The sequence below is a fragment of the Uloborus diversus genome, chromosome 5 (genome assembly GCF_026930045.1).
Source record: "Uloborus diversus isolate 005 chromosome 5, Udiv.v.3.1, whole genome shotgun sequence".
NCBI lineage: Eukaryota > Metazoa > Arthropoda > Arachnida > Araneae > Uloboridae > Uloborus > Uloborus diversus.
Genome location: NC_072735.1, coordinates 79,204,007 through 79,227,280, shown reverse-complemented (window position 1 = coordinate 79,227,280; position 23,274 = coordinate 79,204,007). Strand labels below are relative to the sequence as shown.

General features: G+C 31.4%; 2 protein-coding genes across 2 annotated transcripts in view; one reads left to right on the top strand and one right to left on the bottom strand.

Annotated features, from left to right (window-relative positions):
• The window catches only part of LOC129222790 (malate dehydrogenase, mitochondrial-like), a 30,637-nt gene extending 12,422 nt beyond the window's left edge, over nt 1–18,215 (top strand). The window contains exons 3-8 of the mRNA XM_054857337.1: nt 540–707; nt 8,140–8,265; nt 9,059–9,235; nt 15,612–15,662; nt 15,747–15,848; nt 17,954–18,215. Of these exons, the coding sequence (XP_054713312.1) occupies nt 540–707; nt 8,140–8,265; nt 9,059–9,235; nt 15,612–15,662; nt 15,747–15,848; nt 17,954–18,079 (750 nt within the window). The 3' untranslated portion in view covers nt 18,080–18,215. The remainder of the gene's footprint in view (nt 1–539; nt 708–8,139; nt 8,266–9,058; nt 9,236–15,611; nt 15,663–15,746; nt 15,849–17,953) is intronic.
• Nucleotides 18,216–18,390: 175 nt separating this feature from the next.
• Nucleotides 18,391–23,274, bottom strand: part of LOC129222789 (serine/threonine-protein kinase NLK-like) — a 33,188-nt gene continuing 28,304 nt past the window's right edge. Inside the window, exon 10 of the mRNA XM_054857336.1 lies at nt 18,391–22,374. Within this exon, the coding sequence (XP_054713311.1) occupies nt 22,320–22,374 (55 nt within the window). The 3' untranslated portion in view covers nt 18,391–22,319. The remainder of the gene's footprint in view (nt 22,375–23,274) is intronic.

Sequence of the window (23,274 nt, the reverse complement as noted above, 5' to 3'; positions counted from 1 at the left end):
GTAACGGTGGTAAATATTTTGAATTTTTTTTTTTTTTTTTTTTTTGAAATTTCATCCTATATGCATTGTTTCTCACTCATTTTGAAGAAATTAGCTCATAAAACCCGACTCTAAGATTAAGTGGAAAAGATTTCATCAATTACTTAACACTTTTTGTACCTCAAGGTCTTTAACTCATTTTTTGATTTTTAAAAGGAAGATTGAGTTTTGTGTATGTGATTCTGCAATCATTTTTATTTAGTGGCTGATGTCAATCACTAATTTGGCCCTTTAAAAGGATAACTTCCTTTCTGTGCTTCAAAAGGCTGTATATTGTTATGCATTACTATTTGTATGAACAAAATGAAAGTACCTTCTATGTGTTGAGTTATATGCTTCCTTACTGATTATATGTGTAAAAATTATCGGGGGATAGGAGGCACAAGTTGATCGTCTGCAATATACATTAAAAACATTTTGTTTGAAAATTCAATTTTGAATGATTTCTTTTCTCATATGAATGAATATTTGTTTTCTAATTTTACACATGATTCTTATAGGCTTGTTTGGACAAATGTGACATTGTTGTCATCCCTGCTGGTGTCCCACGTAAACCTGGTATGACTAGAGATGATTTATTCAACACAAATGCATCAATTGTACGAGACTTAACTGATGCTTGTGCAAGAGTCTGTCCTCAAGCTATGATTTGCATTATAGCTAACCCTGTAAGATATCTTTTCTTTTTTTTTTGAGCTTAAACGTATTTTCTTCAACTTTTACCCGAATTCTAAAGCTCTGAACAAGCTTATAAATAATAAACCTTGATCAGGGGTCTGTCCAGGATTTTTCACAGGGTCCGTTTTTTGAGAAAAATCAAATAATTTTGTGAAAAATGAATTAATTTTGTGAAAAATCAAAAAATTTTGCAAAAAAAAAACAAATTTTTTTTTTGTTAAAACGAAATTTTAGAATTTAGAGATGGCACAAACTGCATCAATTAAACTTAAAGTTGAGTGTTTTCCTCTTCTATGTCGAGAAAATCATTCTGGATTTTTTTCTGATATTTGGCGGGGGGGGGGGGACATCGCTCTTTCAAGTATCAATATTTATTTACCATTCTACATTATGTTAAATTATACTAGATATATTTCTGTACAGTACTTAAAATAATTGTAACAAAAATATAAATAAATAAAATAAAATTCAGAATAGGGTTCAGCATTCAACTTTTTGACCCAAGACAGTCTTAAAAAGCACAGAATTTCGTTTAAAACTTATAAATTCTGTGATTTTAACAAAAATAAAAAAATATTTCAATTGTTTACCTCTTAACAAAGCGTAATAATTATTAAAAATTCAAAAAATCGGATTCCCATAGCGGATGCAAAGAGATCGCAATTCTCAAAGTGAAGGCATCAAAAGTATAAAAATGGCTTGTAAAAGAAATATTTTTGATAAAATTATTTTAAAATTGCATTTTAGAGTCCTATGATAAACATATCATTAATATCTGTGGACACAGTTGACCCAAAAAATAAAATAAAATAAACCATCTATTTAGCATTTTAATTTTTGACTCATAGCAGAAAATGGAATTTTGCTTTAAAAACTTGAAATGAGAGTTCTAACAGAAATAAAGAGACTTTTCATTTATTTGAATCCTAATAAAGCGAAGTTAGCTTGAAAAAAGAACAAAATATGATTCTCGTATCGGATGTTAAAAGATTGCATTTTTCAAAATGTAGACATCTAAAGAAAAAAAAATGGTAATTAAAAGAGTTTATTTAAAGTTAATCATCCTTGTTAGCATCGAAAAATCAAAACCCATATAATTTTCTCCCAAAATAACAATTAAACATCGCACCCGCACCCGCACAGTAAAAACGCAAATATTGACAAGCTAGCAAAATGATGAGAATATTTTCTAATCAAGTCATTATAAAGGTTCAGCACCAGACGCTAAGTGGTGATAATTTTGAAGTTGGTAACACTATCTGAAGCGATCATATTTTTCCACACCCTTACTATCCCTTTGCAGTTCTTAGTTCATTTCGCAGATATATATTATTATTGTTTATTAAATCATGAGTGGAGAAAAGTGCTTACCAATGCCTTTTCAGAAAAGTTTACAAAAACACTGCTGCTAATTAGCTGTGATATAACAAACAACCATTATATTTATTTGGCAGTAGCAATTATTTATCGCTTGCAGGAGCATCCCGAGAGTGCCGATTTTTTTTTCTCTCCAAAATTAGCCGATTTTGTATAAGCTGATCCCTCCCTCTAATTTGACTTTAAAAAAGGTTCCAAAAATTATCGGTTTATACACAGAAATATGCGTTATTTTGCTTTCCGATTTGCTCTTTCAATAAACAGTTTGACAGATCCGATCTTGTTTAACAGAATTTTGTGAAGGGTCCGTTTTGTTTGATCGGGATTTTGTGAAAGGTCCGTTTTGGTTGATCGGATTTTTGTGAAGGGTCCGTTAACGGACCCAAATTTCCTCTGGCCAGACCCCTGTTGATTTATTTTTACTTAATTTGTTAAATATTTATTATATATGCAGTTTATTCTTTATTTGTATGGAAAACTGGATAACAAGAAAAAGTGATAAAATATTTAAACATGGGCAAAAACTTTTCCAGTATGGTCATTGCCAGATCTTGTTCCCCCCCTCCCAAACTCACAGCCTAAATCCGCATATGCTTTAAATTACATGAATTGTTGCATTTGAAGAGGGAGGGACGTAACTTATGTAATTTATTGCATGCATGTTTATGAGAAGTGGTCGATATTTTGTGTGGAGGTTAAAATCAGTAGCCACCATGAATGTTATTGTAAAAAAGTTTGTTTTAGGTAAGCAAGAAAACAAAAGCAATAATGATGTAAATCTTGCAGCATTTTCCGTTTTCTCTGTATCAAAAGCAGTTGAGTTTTTAAATTTTTCTACGTAACAGCCAGGGGGCATATCCATTTAGGAGGGTGGAGGGATTTTTGGGAATATATCCTCCCCCCCCCCCCCCAATTCCTTTGAAACTTGGAAATTTTCCTTTTCTTTCGTGACTAAAGGAAAGGGGTAAACTAAGGGTATCTCCTTCCATTATTATCTTTTTTTTTTGCTGTGCTACTGGTTATCAATTAGGACATAAGACTTGTAAATCTTCAGGGTTGTCGCAACACACAGAAAATACAAGGAATTTAAAAATAACCTAAAAAGTAGGGCATAGGCAGCTGGTGAACAAAAAAGTGGGAGGTTAAAAAAAGAATTTTTATGGGTTGTGGCCCCCCTGAAGCTGTTTTTTTTTTTTTTTTTTTTTTTGTAGAATTGGGTTGTATTTAAAGGCTTTTAATGTTTATGATTCTATCAAAAATATGGAATAAGGCCTCAAAAATTGGAATATATGGCCACTGCAGACTCTATCCTGCAGACTCCCAGTTCAAAGTTCCATTTTTATGCATGGATGTAGGAATAGCAGGATGGAGCACAGGGGGAATTTCTAGAAGCGATAACCGTAACCGGCCGCCATGTTGCGTGTATCGAGAAACTGTGTCTGCAATGTTTAAGATACGGAAATGGTCGTACTTTTTTTTATCGAATTTCAAACGGATTTCAACTTATGGCGTCTTATGTAGCCTTCAATTGCACTAATAATGCGCGTAGGAAGGAGATTCCTTGCTAATTCTGCATAAATGGATAATTAATTTCTTACATGATTCAATAACAGATAATGATGTTAACATTGTGTCATAAATAATTCTGCATTTATTTTATACTTACAAATACAAATCCGAGTTGCTTAAAATATGATTACAAATTAAAATTATTGATGTAATTTTCTGCTACACTCTTCGGTTACTTATAAAAAATTCTATCAATAAAGCTGAAATGAAATCCGAAACATTGTCAGATGCTTTCATTTTTGTTATTAAGTGCAAATTAAACTTTGATTACAAAAATTAGTTTTAAATGTTTTTTTTTAAAAATCAATATTCATTATTTCATCTGGAGTAAAAATTAGAAATTAAAATGCTACAAAATTTAAAATCCAAACGCTTTTCTTTAAAAAAAATTTTAGCTGGATATTTTATGCATGGAGGTTACTATATCTGTGATTCTATGTAAAAAAAATTAGCACTTAATGTTAACAAGTAATAAATTAATGTTTCATATTTATTACTAATTAACATTATGGATTTTTTCTGGTTATTGTGTCATATTTGTTTATAATTGTAAAGGTAATAATGTAATGTGTCAGAAGATTTAATAAACATTGAAAAGCAAGAAAATTTAAATTTAAGGTCTGAGCGTTTTTTCAAACATTAAAATTAATTTAGATGTGATAAAATTAATAAGTAAAGAATTTTACTTAATATTGTGGCATGGTTCAATTATACTGATATACTTTCATTCATTGCATAAAAAAATGTTTCTTTGGGAATTTTTGAAGTTTTAAATTTGTTTACTATTCGGTTGCCGAATATTGAATTACTCTGCCAAACCAAATATTCGGTTTGTCTGCCGATATGCAGTATGCCGAATACCAATCAAGTATTCCGTGCATCTCTAAAAGAATAAATAAAGAAAGGAAGAATCATCAAAATTCAAAGAACTGGATATGTAGGTTTTCAAGAAGTTGTTTAGACTTTTATGTTATTTAACATTTATTTATATGGGACTCCTTTCTAAAAAACTATCTAAATTTTGTTAGTTTTATTTTAGCTTTATCCTCATTCTGGCAACTTTATCAAAATTAGTTTTTTATTTATGTTATTCCTTTATTTATGTTTGTGGATTTCTAGGCGCTTTTTTTCATTGTGCCGTATACAAATTTTATAATCTGGACATAGGCTGCAAAGTTTTGATAATTCTGTAGGTAAAGTCAGTGTGTTTTATTATTAAAAATAGTATTTTAAAACCAGTTGATCATTCATTTGTCACTAAACTAATTTTAATTAACTGAAGACAACAGTGGCGTACCAAGACAGATGGGGGCCTGGGGCGCTACTCGAAATGGGGGCATACCTGGTATTAAAACTGAAGTTTCTCAAACTATGTGTACGTACCATATATTACAATAATTATTTTAAGTGGTACATTTTTACATATTTCTGTAGTGTTGGTTTGATTTCGGACACTGTTGTAAATACCACGGCAAAACACATGGTTTTAAGTAAAATTAAGTAAATACTATATTTTTAATAAAATTGTGCTTAGTCAGAAAATATCAAAAACAGAAAAAAGTCCTAAAATTATATTGTATTTTAAAAATTTATTGCATCTGAACATCCAAGTACAGTGAACAGAAACGTTTAGGCATTCCAGATTTAATTAATTTTAGGATAAAAATTTTCTTTTACAGAAAAAAACCCCTTTACTATTCCTTTGAGTAAGACACACCAGTTAACTATTTACCTGATAACATCACCTAATCTCAGAGAAAAATATTTTTAAAACATGCTTACCTAAATAAGGATGAAATTCACACGTTCACAGTCTAAATAAAATTTTTCTGCTAGGTCTCACTCACAAAAAAAAAAAAAAACGCTCTTTATGTTCTTCAGACAAAAAAACTCTGGTGTGACCCTGTACTTGCCTGGTGCGTTTGATTGAAGTGGAGAAAACGCTCCGCGCGGCTTTGCTGGTAGAATTAAAAATATTTAATGTTCGACAGAAATTAAGACAAAAAAAATTTGCGTATGCGTGGGTTTAACTAACTAATCCGATTTCTAAAGCGAAGAGCGTAATTTCCCCCGATTAGTAGTGTATGAATTAAGACTAGACCATCGTAGTCTTAATACACAAAACAAAACATAAAACAGATATTTTAGCTGTATACTGTAATTATCAAAAATTATATAAACGTGCATCTGTTATGCATTAGTTTTTTTTTTTTTTTATAAATTGTTTGAAAAAAAAAATGCATAAAACTTTGCTGAAAGCACTTAACAAAATAAAAGCAAATGATTTTTATAGGTTTAGTTAATTTAAAAATAAATTTGGGGCCCCCATTAAATTCGTGGCCCAAGCGCTCATGTACCTTTGTACACTAGGACGAGTCACTGAAAAAAAGTCATATTTAACAAAATTTATGATATATACTCGCATATATAGGTAACTGATTAATATTTCTAATCATGATGTATATGACAGATCTACTGGAAAAAATAAGATACAATTTCAGGGCTTATGTCAAAGCGGGGCCAGTGGGACATAATTTGCCCTCTCTTTGTTTAGGCAAGAGTCACTGAGAAAATATTCATTCTACATAAAAAGTCAACTTTTTATTTATCTAAACCATGACATAAGGCACGTCTGGCGAAAAAGAAAACGAATTAAAATTTTGGGGCCTATGTCAAAGCGGAGCCTGGGTATCATAAACCCTCCATTGATCCCGAAGAGGTATTGATTGTATCCCTGAACAAATATTTGGTCTTTAAAAAAATTATGATTTATTAAGCCAACTTGTTTAAGCATTCAAACCAAGATATGCGACAATATTGGTGAAAACCAAAAATTGAAATTTGGGGGCCTATGTCAAAGCGGGGCCTGGGGCGGACCGCCCCCTCCGCCCCCCCTTTGGTACGCCACTGGAAGACAATAATTATGCAATTAGTTGATTCTTTGAAAATTTAAAGCTTTAAATATAATTATGTTTTGCATTATTTTTTTATTTCTTAGGTAGGCAAAAAATACTTTCATTATAAATTTGAGCGAGAAAAGTAAAACCCGCAAAATTTTCGCCTAGGTAATATACGAGTCTTTTTCCCCTTTCTCACCACCCAACATGGCCGTTACTCTCTCACAGTTACTTCAAACGCGACTATGGGAGTAGATACGGCATGTTCCCTCCTGTACTCCTACCTCCATGTTTTTATGAAATAAGATGAAAAAAGTTCATTTATTTGGAATTTTTAGTTGTTACTTTGTAAAAAATCATTTTTCAATTGATTATTAGTTCTTAACCCTGAAAAGTGAGGGGACAAGACCTCCTTACTTTCGAAAGTGAGGGAGCGGTTGCCCTCCTGTACAAGCTACCTATGAAGTAGGGTAAAGCTGAAGGAATTTTTTTTCTTTTCCTTAAAAACCTGTAAAGCGCTGGGAACTTTGTCTTTATTTGATTTTTCATTCAAAACTGCCATTCTCAGAGATCACCGCTCTGATAAAAGACAAAACTCCAAAAGCAAGACAACGTCGCTCACAGCTGTTAAATAATGGATGCTTATTTATTTTTTACTCAGACATGTAAAATTTTAGTTACAGATGCTTTCGAAAATTTCATAGAAAGAACAGCTTCATTCCTTTCAAAGAAATTAATTTTAATGATATTTGTTATGATGTTTGAAAGTCCTAAAAATGTCCAGGTCTTAGGAAGCTGTCAGAATGGTATACTTAATCCTCACAACCGGAATGCAGCTGTGAACATTTGATTTAGCCTAAATAGGTACAATCTCAAAGATGCTTTTTTGATTAGCCTGAAAATAGATAGGATACTATGCACTTTAGGGAGGAATCCTAAATGGTCCAATTCCAAAAGATTTACTTCAATTAACTAAACAAGCACATGTGTGGCTTCACAAAGCTTTAGAATGTTAGAAGCAGAAAATGTGTTAGAAAGAAAAGACAGTCAAAAAATATCAATGCAACATTGCTAATTAACTAATTGCAAGAGAAAAATTTATACTTATGACTGAGAAGTCAGCATTAGTTGCAGGTATTGATGCTCAAGTGCTTGAATGAGAAAAATATTGTTAATTTTACCTTAAGTTACCATTGTTTTCTTTTTTTTTGGGGGGGGGGGGTGCGGAATGGATGATTAAACTGGTATTCATAAAAATCAAATATTACCTTATGTGTTATTTGAACAGTAATCAAGTTCAATGCAAATTTAATATTGTTTATTCTCCTTAATTTTTTTCTGTGAGATCTTGGCTTGTCTTTTCTGCATCTTGTTACAGGAGAAACCCCCAACATTTTTTTTCCCCAGAGATATGAGTGGCAACTCTGATAATGTTGTGTAAAATTTTGTGAATATATCATGTATACAGGATATTTTATTTTATAACATTGAATATTTACTTTCATTTGTTACTGAACCAATTTACCAGAAAAGAAATTAATAAAAATAATAAAATGTTTTGACTTCGTATTTCTTGTAGGTTAATTCTACAGTACCAATTACTGCTGAAGTTTTTAAAAAGCATAATGCTTTTGATCCTAAGCGAATATTTGGTGTTACTACGCTTGATGTTGTCAGAGCAAATGCATTTATTGCTGAAGCAAAGGTAATGAATGTTAGATTATGTAACTATGTAACATCTTTTCTCTTCCCTAAACCAGCACCTATGCTGAGTAAAAATAATTATATGTATTCATTTTAGTTCATTTGCTTTAAAATATTGCTTTTTACAGACAAAATCCAGTTACATTGGTTATTCAATTGATGCAGAAACATAAATAAAATAATAGGTTTTTCGAAAAAACACTCAAAAACGGGAGCATTTTTCATATTTTAGTCGAATCCTTTTAAGCAAATGCAAAACAAGTAAATAGTCACACACTCTGTTTTAATTTTACATGATCTGACTGTGAAATAAAGACTAAATAATTACAATAAAAGACAGACTATATGCGAGAATTGCCGTATTCACGAATTTTCTTGATAGTTGATCAAGTAAAAATGTCATTTAAAAATAATGAATGTAAAATGGCTACAGAGCAAAACTTTTTTTATTAATTCGAAATAAAAGCACAAATTAACAAAAATTGTAACCATTAAAACAAACCCTTTACAAAAATCCCAATTGTAGAAGTTAGCCCCTTTTTGTTCCAAAAATATGAAAATCATAAATCTTCCATCATAAGAATGTTCAGTCATTTCATTTTCTTTCTCTTGCAAATCTTTTTTCTCAAAGTAGAGGCTCGACTTATAAGCAGGTTTTAAGTCTCCCCCCCCCCCGATTTTCCACCTAGAATGGGGAAAGGGGGGTTGACTCATATGCAAGTATATACAGTATTTCTGTAATTAAATACAGAGATTTTTTTTTGCATACATAACTTTTGTTGATCCATTTTTAGGGATTAGATGCCGCTGAAGTGAGTTGCCCTGTTGTGGGAGGCCATGCTGGCATAACTATTGTGCCTTTAATTTCTCAGTGTAAGCCTGCAGTTTCATTTGATGCTGATAAGTTAGATGCAATGACGAAGCGAATTCAAGATGCAGGGACCGAAGTTGTGAAAGCTAAAGCTGGTGCTGTGAGTATTTTTTCATGAAATAATTTGGCTGACATACTTATTACATGCTTTCTCGAAAGTTATTAAAGAAATTTTCAATAATTAAAAGTTTTTACAGCTGCATTGATTACAGTGGACAGCGGTTAACTGAATCAATCACTTTAGTGAATCAAATCAACAAAAACAGAACAAAACCCAGCTTTTATTGAATTTGCCACTCTGTGATTCCATAATTTTATAATGATTGATGTGATAATCTCTCTTAGTAAGAAGTGATTTTTTTTTCTGAATTTTATTCTTTTTTATCTGTTTGTCCCACATGAAGACAAATATAGTCTAGCTTGTTTAAATGATTATTCTTTAGCAGATTAAGACCAACAATCCCTTATTTCGGACACTACCTGCTATGCTTATCTTTTTAAATTTAAAGTTTGTGATATGTTGTTTAAATATTTACATTCTTTAATATTTTTTTATGGGATTGGTTGTTGGAAAAAATATTCATTTAAAAATTTCTCCCTTGTTCATATTATATAAACTAATGTATAGAATCTTGCCAAGATTATCATTTGAGGGGCAGGATGCCGTCGTGCTGAACTATAACAGGTTTTGGACACGAAAAGTTTCGAAACTGCTTGGGTGTCGGTAAAAAGCACCAAATTGTAATGGAAGAAGTTGCCTCATAAGACATAGAGATTACTAATTAATTTCATAGGAATGAAATGAAGCAGTATTTCAAATATTTACCCTTAAAAAAATTACTACATTGAAAAGATATTTCAGTCGCCTATATTTTATTCATGCACTATTGGAGTGCAATGTGAATGGATAAAATTTTTGACTGTTTGGGGGGGGGGGGGCATGACTGCCTTGCATCCACCAATGAGTCTTGCAACAGGTTTCATAGTTTCCATAAAAGTACTCTTCTCCAATAACTCCCTGTGTTTTAGTATGAAGTCTTGGTATTATCATCAGCATTTTTTGCATGAGATTATCCCAAACTCCCTAATCTGGAATTTTCATCAAAGCATTGGGATTTCCTAAAAAGGGATTTTTTAGTTATTAGAATTTTGAAGAAAATACAAATACAAAACCTTTTCTTACACTAATATGAAAAAGTATGTGTTGGATTATTTTTGAACGGTGTTAACTCCAATAGCCTTCTTTCTTTTTTTTAATTCCTACTTCTGGACTATTCTCCAAACAATGTCCTGTGCGTAACGCTAAGTTTTTTATTTTTTCCGGCTAACCAATGCCTTAAAAAATAATGCTGTTGGAATATTACATGCTGTAATGTATTGTGAGAGAATAACAGTTAATCCAATATTTAATTAATAGTTACGTGAATAAAATAAAAAACTTAGCGTCGGGATATTTTTCCGAGAATCGCCCTTCTCATAAAATGAGGTAAAACATTCCTGATTTTTCTCTGAACTTCCTATATTTTTACCTCCTGCAAGGAATGTTTATGATCACTCATAGGAGAAACAAAATAATGCCTATTAAATAAAAAGAATAATTCCAAACCTAAAAGTTGTGATTTTTTTTAATTAAAAAAAAAGCAATCTCAATTTCGGAATTTTGGGTCCTATGCAGACCTAATACTAGAAATGCATTCTTGTATATTAATGATCCCTGTTACACTCGAATTTTTGTCCTTAAATTTATTCATGCAAAGCATCACTTATTTTATTTAAAAGTTTCCTAGTTTTAAACTTACAACATTATAAGCTATGAGAGGAATTTTTAAGGATGGAAGTTTCATAAAGAAAAAGCAGTGAAATGTTAATTTCTGCATAACTGAGAAATACTTACGAAAAGTAGTTGCTTTAATACCCTCTAATATGAAAAATAGTTGCAAGATGCAAAAAATAATTTCTAAAATGAGCGCCAACAGAGTTTGAAAGCAGTTTTTTCTTCTGGATTGGACAATAGCGATGTGAATCTTCAGTGGGCAGAGGTTAAGGAAAAGCTAGCGAAAACGGTTGGGGATCATGTTTCTTTTAGGAGAAAGGGTGTCAACACTAAAATTTGGCCAATGTGGTTCTCCAGGGAAACTAAAGTCGCTCTAAATTACAAGCAAGCTGCTTTTCATAGGTTTAGAGAAACTGGTCACAGTGCAGATAGGCTCCAATATTGTAAGGCAAGGCGTAAATTTAAGTATTTGGTACGGATTCAGAAAAGAGAGTTGGAGCAAAGACTAGCAGATAACACAAACAGGAATCCCAAGAGGTTTTTTGCATACGCTAATTCGGGGAAAGTTCGAAATAGTCATATTGGGTCACTGGTTGATGAGCACGGAATTTTAATTCAGGACGATAGTGATATTGCTAATGTTCTTAATAACTTTTTTCGAGTGTTTTTAATGATAACTGTATCTCAACAGTTGACACCAACAAGACACAAGCTATAGTACAGCTCGAGGACTTTGTATTTTCCAGGGGTGACGTTTTACTTCAATTGAAAACAGGGTTGGCTTTCTGCCGGCAGAAACTAGTTTTTGCCGTGCCAGTGGCGGAAACTGGTTATAACCGGTTAAAACCGGCAGAAACTGGCAAAAACTTAAAATCATCTTAAAAAACTAAAGTAATTACTAAATGATATTTGTTTAGATAAACAAAAAAATTTAACTTCATTTAAAAAATAAAATGTTATGCTAATGCCCTTGATTTAGTTCAGAAAGCGAACTTTTCAACTGCTGATGCTCGTAATATTTGGATTAATCCAACAAAGGACGAAAATCCTAGGGTTCTTAGGATAGAGGAGTGATATAAAAAATGAAACTGGCATTACTGTTTGTAATTTGCTCGACTGTTTGTAATTTGCTCACAAATAAGCTTCTTCTAAATTGCTTGTGATTGAAATTATCATGTGCTTCCAGAAGAAAGTGTCAAATTTTACTTGCGAAATATTATTCTAGATTTTGTACCTAATGTCACAGCTTTGCAAAACAAATTGGCCCCACTTCTCGCAACTCATTTTTCCAGTCGAATTTTTACCACTACCCTAGTTACTACATGATGGACCAGTTTAAAAAATTTATACAATTTGAATGTTTTATGAATATTGCTTGTTCCTTGATACAATAGATACTTGATAATTTAGAATATTCTTGCAACAAAAGAGCCTGCTAGCTCTTTTGTTGCAAGAATATTCTAAAGTTTCTCATTCGTGCATATTAAATTGAGAAACTATTTAGATTTTTGGAACCACCTTTTCCATGAAGCAACTGAAGAGTCCAAACAATGTACCATTTGATTCTGAATTGTGATAATATTGTGAATTAAACTGTGCTTGGTTAACAATTAATTATTTTTTCTATGCATTTTCTACTGTCTGTCAATAGTTTTTTTTTTGTCATTTTGAGAGTTTTTGCCGAAAATGTGGCAGAAAGTGGTTTTTGCCATGCCGGTTTTAACCGGTTTGTACCAGTGGTTTTAACCACACCGGCAGAAACTTGCCAGCCCTGATTGAAAAAAATTAAAGAGACTAAGTCTCTGGAACCTGATAATATTTATTCAAAAATTTTAGTTGAATGTGCAGAGGAATTAGCAAATGTAATCGTAAATATTTTCAATGCTGCTTATAACTCGGGGACAGTGCCAGAGGACTGGAAGCTGGCTAACATTACACCGCTCTTCAAGAAAGGGTCTAAAGGGAGAAATTATAGACCTGTGAGTCGAACTTCGGTGGTTTGCAACATTTTTGAAACATTGATAAAAATTAAGATAGTAAATTTTCTAGAGACTAATAACTTATTGACTAGTTTTCAGTACGGTTTCAGGAAAGGTAAATCTTGTGCAACTAATTTATTACATTTCTATGACAAAGTTACCATGGCTTTGGACAATAAGAAGCCTGTAGATGTTGTTTACATTGATTTTCAAAAAGCTTTTGATAAGGTACCGCATGTTGCTCTACTTAGCAAATTAGCTGATATAGGAATAGGAGGGAAAACTTTCATTTGTGTAAAAAAATGATTGACCAGAAGGAAACAAAGAGTAGTTGTAAGGGGAAATTATTCTAATTGGAGTGAGGTTTTAAGCGGGGTTCCTCAAGGATCAGTGTTAGGGCCTGTTTTGTTCATTGTTTTTATGAACGATATTCACAAAAATATTTCTGGGAACATGAATTGTTTTGCTGATGATGTCAAAGTTATGGGGACTGTAGAAAATGAAGATTAAGCAAAACAGCTGCAAGAGGATCTAGATCATATTACGGAGTGGGCTGATAAATGGGGTATGGCTGTTAATGTTGGGAAATGTCAAGTGCTACATTTAGGGCATGGAAATAAGTGTACAAGTTATTATTTGCAAGGTTCAGTCATTAGTCAGGCAGACAAAGTTACTGATCTGGGGGTCTTAATAAGTCAGGATTTAAAGTTTAGCCAACAGTGCAGCATTGCTAGTAACAAGGCCAATAAGATGCTTGGGTTTATCAATAGATCTATTTCAAACAAATCTAAAGAAGTTCTTTTGCCCTTATATAGAAGTTTGGTAAGACCTCACTTGGAGTATGCTGTTCAGTTTTGGTCTCCTTATCTTAAGAAAGACATTAATGTATTGGGAAGGGTTCAAAAGCGGGCTACAAGGCTAATAAGTGGACTTTCCCACTTAGATTATGATTCCAGGCTTAGAAGGCTAAAAATGTACAGTCTTGAGCGAAGAAGAGACCGAGGGGACATGATTCAGCTGTTTAAATTTATTAAAACGAAAGATGTTACGGGGCTAAAGTTTAGTACTGAAAACAGGACAAGGGGTCATTGTTTTAAGCTATTTAAATCTCAGGCTAACATGGATATTAGGAAAAATTATTATTTTAGCAGGGTAGTGGAACCTTGGAACAGTTTACCGGAAGAGGTGGTAAGGAGCAAGGGAGTAGGATAGTTTTAAGAGGGCCATTGATCTTCACTGGGGATTGTAAATTGACTAGGACTAGTCTAGCTGGGCCCAGAGCCTGTTGCTGGTCGACACTTTTGTATTTATAATTAAATTCTACTTCAATGAAAAGACACATTACACTGCAAGCCCATTCAAAACAGGGGCTAGATGAATATACCGAGAAAATTTTCTTTAAACTACTCTCAAAAAAAAAAATAAATAAATAAATAAATAAATAAAATAAAATAAAATAAAAAGAAAAAACATTTTTCATACTTGAGCCAAACTGAATGAAATGAACGCAAAAACAAGTAGTGACATATTCTTGTATAATATCATTGTCTGACCATTTAAGGAAACAGTATAAGACTGCATAAAAAGGGCTAGAAACACCTTTGCGATATTCCCAAAACCATGGAATAAAAGCAACAGATAAGAAAAATCATAGTAGTGATAGTTAATTCTTCACAAAAATTGGTATTGCAAAAACTAACTCGTTACAGAACTATTGCAAAAACAAAACTTTCCGTACAAAAATATAAACATCATACATTTCTGAACCATGAATATGTTCATTACAATTCCTTTTCCTACTTTAAAAAAGTTTATCTTTACTAATTATAAAGATGAAATTCTCTCCGTCTGGATCTCTATGATGCACATAGTGCCTAGATCATTTGGCCAATTTTCATGAAATTAGACATAAAATTAGTTTGTAGCATGTGGGTGTGCACCTTGAAGCGTTTTTCAAAAATTCAATTTTCATAACGATTTGATGACACGGACAAGCAAATTAACATAGCATATTTGTGAGAAATTCATCATCCATTATATGTAAATATACAGGCAAACCAAATGACTTTTTAATTTTTTACTATGGGCAAAGCCATGCGGGTACCACTAGTTTAAAATAAGAGAAAGGGAGAGAGGGGGAAAAAACTGGGTAAAACTTCCCCTTTTTTGGAAAGTTGTTAGGTTAACTTGTAAGCAAATTTTATATTTTTTTACTCTTTTTCCACTTAAGGAAAAATTAAAAAGAAAAAATTCAAGTTTTTGTTTATTTTAGTCCTTTTGTTACTAAAAAAGTTAACAATTAGTTAATGAAAGATAAGTCATTTGGCTGAGATAGTCATTACAGTCATTGGCTTCAAAATAGTCACTTAGGTCGCTTTTTTAGTCATCAACGGCAGCCTGCGAGAGATGCTTTGAAGAAGTGACACATGTGGGAGAGATTGCTGTCTGTTTTAAATTTTAATATGTGTTGGGAAGTTATATAGTGTTTTTATACAAAAACGAAACTTTTTCGTCACAGAAACAGTAACAAATATTTCAGGCCACAAAATTGAAACGAAACCCTCTCCTCAAGATTTAACAAACATTAAGCTTAAGTACCTATTGAAATGAAGCTGTTAAGTGAAAGAAACTTGTTTCTAAAAATGAAATTTGAAATATTTATCAAGTTCCATTAACATTTGATAAGTTATCAGAATATTAATAGATTTTTTTCCTCTCAACAGGGATCAGCTACATTATCAATGGCTTTTGCTGGTGCACGCTTTACATTCTCTGTAAGTTTTTTTTTCTTCTCCTGAATTTTCCTTATATATATATCTAGTATTTTTAAATCAACATTTTAAAATATGTTTATACAGCTGTTGAATGCAATGAAAGGAAAAACAGGAGTCATTGAATGTGCCTATGTGAAGTCTAATGAAACAGATGCATCATACTTTGCAACACCCATTCACCTAGGGGTAAGTATTAAATTTCCTTTTCAGTATTTTTCAAGAAATGTTAACAAGCTTATTTGTGCGGCAATGTTGACTTATTATTGAAAGGGCAATGCAGAGAAAAAAAGAAGTCCCAAACTTATGGCTTACAATCTTAATGTTGAGTAAGGATTGAAATCTCAATCTGGGAAAAAAAATTGGCTCTAAAGAACGTATTTATTGTTGACTTTGGCATGTTTCAAAAAAGTAAATTACAGTCAAAACTTGATATCTCGAAAAACGTTTTCCCAACTCTCGAGTGTTTTCTATAGTTATCTCGAAACTTATTTTTCGGAACCCTCGCTATGTCGAAATTTTTGCCACAGAAGCACGGTTTAATTGATGCTTTTTCATTGGAAAATTTTATAGCAGAACCAGTTATAGAGACATCTGCTTGTAGTCACTGACCCTTTTTTCCTGGAAAGTATGACAATAAAGGATTGGGGTAGGAGAATAGGGGAGCGTTAATATGAGGGTGTGCTGACGTCTTTTGTCTGTTTTTTCTAAAGGTTAGATTCTCTTTTCTCACGCTCACTTTGACAACAGGGGTCAAGTTTTTGTAGTTGACCAGTTTTCCAGCGAAAATCCTGCAAAATGGCTGGTGAAAGGAGTGTGTTTTCAATTGAGGTTAAAATTAAATTTTGAAGTTTATTGATGAAAACATGCCGTGAAATTGCTGTTAATTTATAATCCCTACCAGTACACTTTCAACAATAATAAAAAACCGTCTAGCTATTGAAAAAAACTATGATCAGAGAAATTTACAAAAAGGAAAATCTGCTTATCCTGAAGCAGAGGAATGTGTGTGTTTAAAACTTAGTAAATTGATAAAAGGAATTATTAGTTTCTGTTGTTTATGCAGTGTGATATATCTACATGTCGTTGTGAGAGTTAGAATGACTTTTTTTTTTCATCTCGTTTATCTCTTATCTTTTTCTTATTTTTTTTTAAAACCATAATAACTGAAAACTTCTATATCTCGAATTTTTTTTCCTTCCTGAGAGATTCAACTTATCAAGGTTGTAGTGTATTTCATTAATTATTAAAATGAAGAATAAAATATAATAATCTTCTGTAGTATGCATGAGAAGTTAATAACTGTAAATTTCCAAACTATAAAAATGTCTTGTAAATATAGTGGAACCTTGACACCCCAAGGGAACATGAAAACGTGTTAACTTAAGTAGATGTCAACTTACTGAGGTTCAATTAATTTCCTTCTCTAAGATTTTCTGTATCACCTACCTACTAATATTAACATTCATATTATGAAAATTAATTCCAGAAAATAAATTTTTTCGTTTTCTATTTTTTTGAAAAGTACATAAGTCACGAATATTATTTGAATACCTCATTAGAGATTTAATCCATAATTTTTGAAAAGGGGTGAAAAAGCATCTTGTCAACCACTGTTGAAGATCAAGTGGTGCTGACAACATGTCATGGTGCCTTTCTTTTGAGGACTTCCATGAGTATATTTATCCTAACCTTTTAGAATTGCGCTGGGTCTGATGGCTGATCCCTCTGGATAAAGGATGGAATTCTCTAAAAGGGATTTAAATCTCCAACACGGGAAGCAATTTCCTGGGACAAACTTATGCCATCTTTTGAAAAAAAATCATTTATATATAACAATAAATTAAGCTTTCCTTCAGGTAACAAGGGTTAAATTGACTTCAAACTGCACCTAAAACTAAAATATTTGTAGATGCTAAAGGATTGAAATCACAGGGAGCCATTTCCCGCAATGTAGGAATACATTATTTTTACTTCAAGGGGGGGGGGGTAAGCTGAATAAATGCATTGTAGTTGGCAGCGCTGTGAGCGTTTTGTAGCAAAACTCCAGTTTACACAATACTTTGAGCTGCTCATACAGCAATGAATTTGTTTGTTTTTTTTGTTTTTTAGCAAATATTTTCAGTAAAATCACGAAAAAATACTGGAAAAGTTTATTCTGGGAATTGCCAACATGGAAATTACTGAAAAATTATGGTTTCAAGCCCTGATAAAAGCATTGGTTATTTTTAATTCGGAAATCGAAAGTTCTATGCAAAATAGTTTTGATAGTTTTAATATGTTAATATTTTTAGCCTAATGGAATGGAGAAGAACCTTGGCCTTGGAAAACTATCAGCATACGAAAAGGATTTAGTGGAGAAAGCTATTCCTGAACTGAAAGCCAGCATTAAAAAGGGAGAAGACTTTGTACACAAATAATTTAATTGAAGAAGCTTATTCCATTTAGTTAGCCACATGGAAGTGCAGAAAATCATGATGATTGATACTTAGTGTTAAAAACTTTGTATATAATTCTCGAAATCCACGAAAATATGTAAATGTTTCAAAATAAAGATTTCACTAAAATTTCAAATTTTGAAAATTAGTTTATTAAATGAGGTACACCACATTCACATTACTGTCAAAAATATTTAAAAACACAAATCTAGAATGACAATGCATTGACACATCCCTGAAGTAGTTTTGAGCTATTCTACTTTAATATCAAAAACATACAATCATCTTTTATAATGTGCCACAAAATTCATAACCAGTGGCAAGCATACCAAGGAAAACTACAACAAAATGAAATCATTTAAATAAGAGACTAACAAGACAGCACACAATAGATTAAATAAATAAAAAAAGGAACAATTAGCGACCAAGTGTTTTCATTAAAATATTGAAGAATGTAGTTTTCCTTAGCAATATACTCAAACACACTTTACATTAAAATAGACTGAGCATAAAGAATTCCTATTATGTAAAGCTGTGTTCAAGTTTACTTTTACGTGTTTGCAAGAATGGTATTTATCACATATATTATTAGGCATAAATAATATAGCAAGTTTTGTACCTCAGTACATTTTTATCCCTGCATATTGGAATATAAACATATTTACATTTCATCTTTTTAACAGTATATACAAAGGGTTCCTTGGCTCTGTGGCAGTGAACATTTAAACAACTTTATAAAATGTATTAACTTATTGTGCATCTGTTAACCCAAGTAACTTGCCTGTAATGACTTAGTATTTCATTTACTTACTGTTTTAACGTAAATGTCTTCAGGAATCAGGGCTGCCAACTGCTCCGCATCTTGCGGAGGTGCTCTGCAAAAATAGCAATACTCCCCAGCTCCGCAAAAAAAAAGTTATCCCCCCCCCCCCGGGGCCGGGTGTTTGCAGCTGTTTATACATCGCTTAATGTAGATTTAGATGCTGTTTTCATGCTAGTGCTTAAAATGATTATCAAAGTTCAAGAACTATTTTTGATAGTTGGTTTCAGTTTTTTTTAATTAAATTTTATGCTAAATACCGAGCTACTTCGCAAAATACTCCTCAAAGTCACCACAAACGCTCCTCAAATTGTTTCACCAAGGTTGGCAACCCTGAGGAATTTATATTTTTACAATAACATGCCACTCATAAATTTACTTATCGTTCGTGGCTCATGCATATTTTAAACTTGTAATTTGGATTAATTTTTTCACAGGGTAAGTATACAAACAAAATTCACTTTTAATAATTTTTTTTTAATACTGCTCATTGGTTATGAAATCAACTATGAAATTTATGCATAACTTTATACCTCTACAGAAATATTGATAAGTATTCTTCAGTTTACAATTCAATGTTTTCTTACAAGAAGTATGGTAATACATATATTCTAAGTCAATTCATGTTGTTATCCCATGAGGTTAACTGAATTTCTGAAATCAAACAAACTTGCTTTCAAAAGTTATTTCAGAATTAAGAGTTCACATGAATGCATGATATGTACAATATACATGACAGGATTCAGTCCTAGATGCTTAATTTTGTAATAGCAACTGATTTTATGCAACATGAATTTAGTTCTAAATGATTGTCAATTTAATCTTACAGTAAAGGCTTTATCTTTCTGAATGTAAAGGCCGAGGATAATGGGGGTGAGGGATTAAAATATTTACAGAGAGTAGCAAATAGTTACCTTATTCTTTTTCAAGAAAGTTTTCTAGATCAAAACATTCTAAAGTACAGTGCAATCAAACGCTTCAAAAGGTGTGTTATGATTAAGGCAAATAATTTCATCTCAAATGAATGCTTGAGTGAAAATTATATAATGGAAGGAATTTTGTTCACAACAGCCGATATACTGGCCTTTTATTTGTAAAATTAAAAGAAAAGAATCATTAGATATCTTTTTTTTTTTTTTGCACTCATAAGTGTTAATTATTGTAGAAAAGCAACATTTATTAATGCCCAGAACTAATTAAATAACCAACTTGATTTCTAAGAAAATTTAAATAATGTTTTAAAAAGTAACATTTATGCAGAGTTGAACAAGGCACAAACAATTCAACAAAATAAGGATTATCACATTTAGTAACATGCAATACATGCACTTGATATAAAATAATGCTAATGTATTAGCATACAAAAATCTAATAGTTACCAGTATTCACTGGATAAAACAACTTTTAAAGCCTCAAATGTTCCTTTTTATAAACAAAATACAAATTTCAACACCCAACATAAAAAGGCACGATAGACAATGTACGTAATTCCAATATTGTATTATTTATTTTCCATACAAATCATGAGTTCTTTCAGCTATAATCTAAAAATACATAGTAAAATTAATTATATAAATTTGAACAGCTGTATAGTTTTGAAGACAAATATTAACGATCATTTTTCTGTTTATCCAAAACATGCTAAAGAGTAAGTTCCAGTTGAATGATTAATTTTATAAAGGTTTTGGATTCTTTATTCATTTTTTAAAATTAATGTATACAATGAATATAACTACATAATCAAGTTTTATAAACATAAACTACAAGATTGATAATTGTTTTGCGGCTAGACAGAGCCACAAAGTCTATCGTAAAATTTGGGGGAAGCAAAATCAAAAGCAGTAAGTTTATATCTACACATCTTATAATTTTTTTTTACAATTTAGTAATTTACAAGAAATGTATAAAAATATTATTATTATTTTTTTTTTTGATCATTTAAAATTCTGACACGTCATGTACAATTAAAAACAATTTGATGTATCTCAAAGATTATTACATTAACATGTTAATGAAATTACTAAGTTTTCACTAACCAAATACAGTGTACTAACATGAATAAGGCTCATTTTAAAACAATTCTAAAACTTTCAGAGAAAATTTCCTTAGACATTTATTTTCACTATCGTCAAAAAATCAACATAAATGTAGAAGGAAAAAGTCAGCTCAAAAATCATTTTTTAAAAAATCTAATGTAAAAAATTAGATAACAAGTGCCAAAACATAAGTAATAAATATTTTATATTTTTAGCTAAGATGCAATTACATTAAAAGGTTCATTTTGAATTATAATGTCAAATAAATTTCAGCCATGATGATGACTGAACATTTTGACAGTATGTGAGAGCTATAGTTATTAAAAATAGTTTCAAAAAACCACAGTACTGCAAAAAGAAACTAATACCGTTGTGGGCAAGTGAAGGGTAGTAGTGCAAACTTATCATTTTTTTTTTGCGATTTTGGGATTTTGTCACCCCTTGTAAATTTTACACCCCATATTCTGTGCTCTACAGCATAACGGAATACTTAACATGAATTCGGCAACAAATTCACTAAAATTACTCATAAAGATGTCTCTTAACAGAGATGATAATCAAGTTCAAAGACTTGAATCTTCTTTATAAAGTCTGCTTCAAGTCAAATGAATTTTGGATAGTGAATATCAGACTAAATAAAAATTTCCATTAATCTTTGAAAGAAACTTGTATGCAGTGCTCAAAACATAGGTTGGGTAAGGTTTACAACAAAATAATCTTCACGTTGAATAGCAAAATATAGCTTTCATCTTAAAAAACAAACAAAAGAAACTACTTTTTTTTTTTTTAAAGCTGATTTTTAAGCTAGCCTCATTTCAACCTGCTGAAAAATCTAAGAAATTTCACCAATAACTACAACAATACTAGTAATGTGAATGAAACATGGAAAATATAATTCTAATGATGCTTAATTGTGGAAATATTCTAATAAATCCAGGTTGGGAAAGGGGGGGGGGTGAATTAAAAAATGGCAATTAACTTAATGTTATAACAATCATAAAATACATAAATTTCACTAGCAAAATAACAAATAATGATGTAATGTATTTTATGTTTCATTCTCATTACTCTTGATACTTTTAAAATATAACGGAAAGACGTATCATGCATGCTCATCTTCCTATGTAGCATGAGTTACAAAATAAAATGATTGTACTTTATAAAAAAGTTACAATAATCTGTTAGCTCAGATTTATTGATTACTATTTACTTGTTTCACAAACATTGTATGGAATAAATTAACATTCAAAATTAAAAAAAATATATGGAAAATAACTAATGAACACAATATGCTTGCGAGTAACCAGGAGGGAAGTACTGGGTACTCTGCATCACAGAATGAAATCTTATTTGGCTAGTCCATGCATTATTCCCACTGATGAGGAGATGGCGGTAATTCTGATGGATGAGCAACAGTTGAGCTAAGGGGGAAATAATCATGCATATGTATTAATAGAATTGAGATAAAACAAATAATATATTTTTTTATTTACAGATAACAGTTTGTAAACGATCAGGACTAGTGCCACATCTTTACCAATCCTAATATGATAGTTTAAAAACATGCAAGATTGGTAATGACCCCCCCCCCCAAGGTCAACTTTGGATGCAGTAATGATCAGGACACAATAAGAGTCTGAGATTTCTTTGATGTTAATTTAAATCATGCATAATGTACAAAAACACAACATATTTTTAAGAAGTATTGTTGTCCAAACACTTGATAGGCATAATTCATTTTTTAAAAAATGTTTGTGAGCTACATACCAATATAGAATCAGTCGACTCTATTAATTAGTTATAATTATTTTTAGTATGAAATTAAAAGTTTAAAAACGATTTTAAAGTTCCTAATTTATGCATTTAAAAGTATCACTTTCTTCTCAAGTAAAAGAATAGGAATAAAAGGGTCACTGAAGTGGTTCACAATGACATGATTCACAATGTAACGCTCGTCATATCGCTTTTAAGAAGGAGTTAAGGCATTAGAGAGAGAAACTGCATGTGGCATCAGCTTCCTCTATTAATGTGATGTTTCTTTTAAAAACTGCTGAAACTTGACATCAAGATGTCAAACTTCTATTCTTCAGCAGAGAAAAATGTAATGAGTGAATTCTTTAAACACTCCTCCTGATGGTAAATATATAGCTTTTAACTATTTTCATTCACTTTTAATGAAAATCATTTCACAGTACAGTCAAATGCTCTCTAATGCTGATAACTCAAACATTCTTTTATCTAGAAGTTTTTGTCCCAAAACTTGAGAAGGCAGTGGAAACTCCCTATAACTTGAATTATCAAAAACTCTTAAGGTTTTAGCC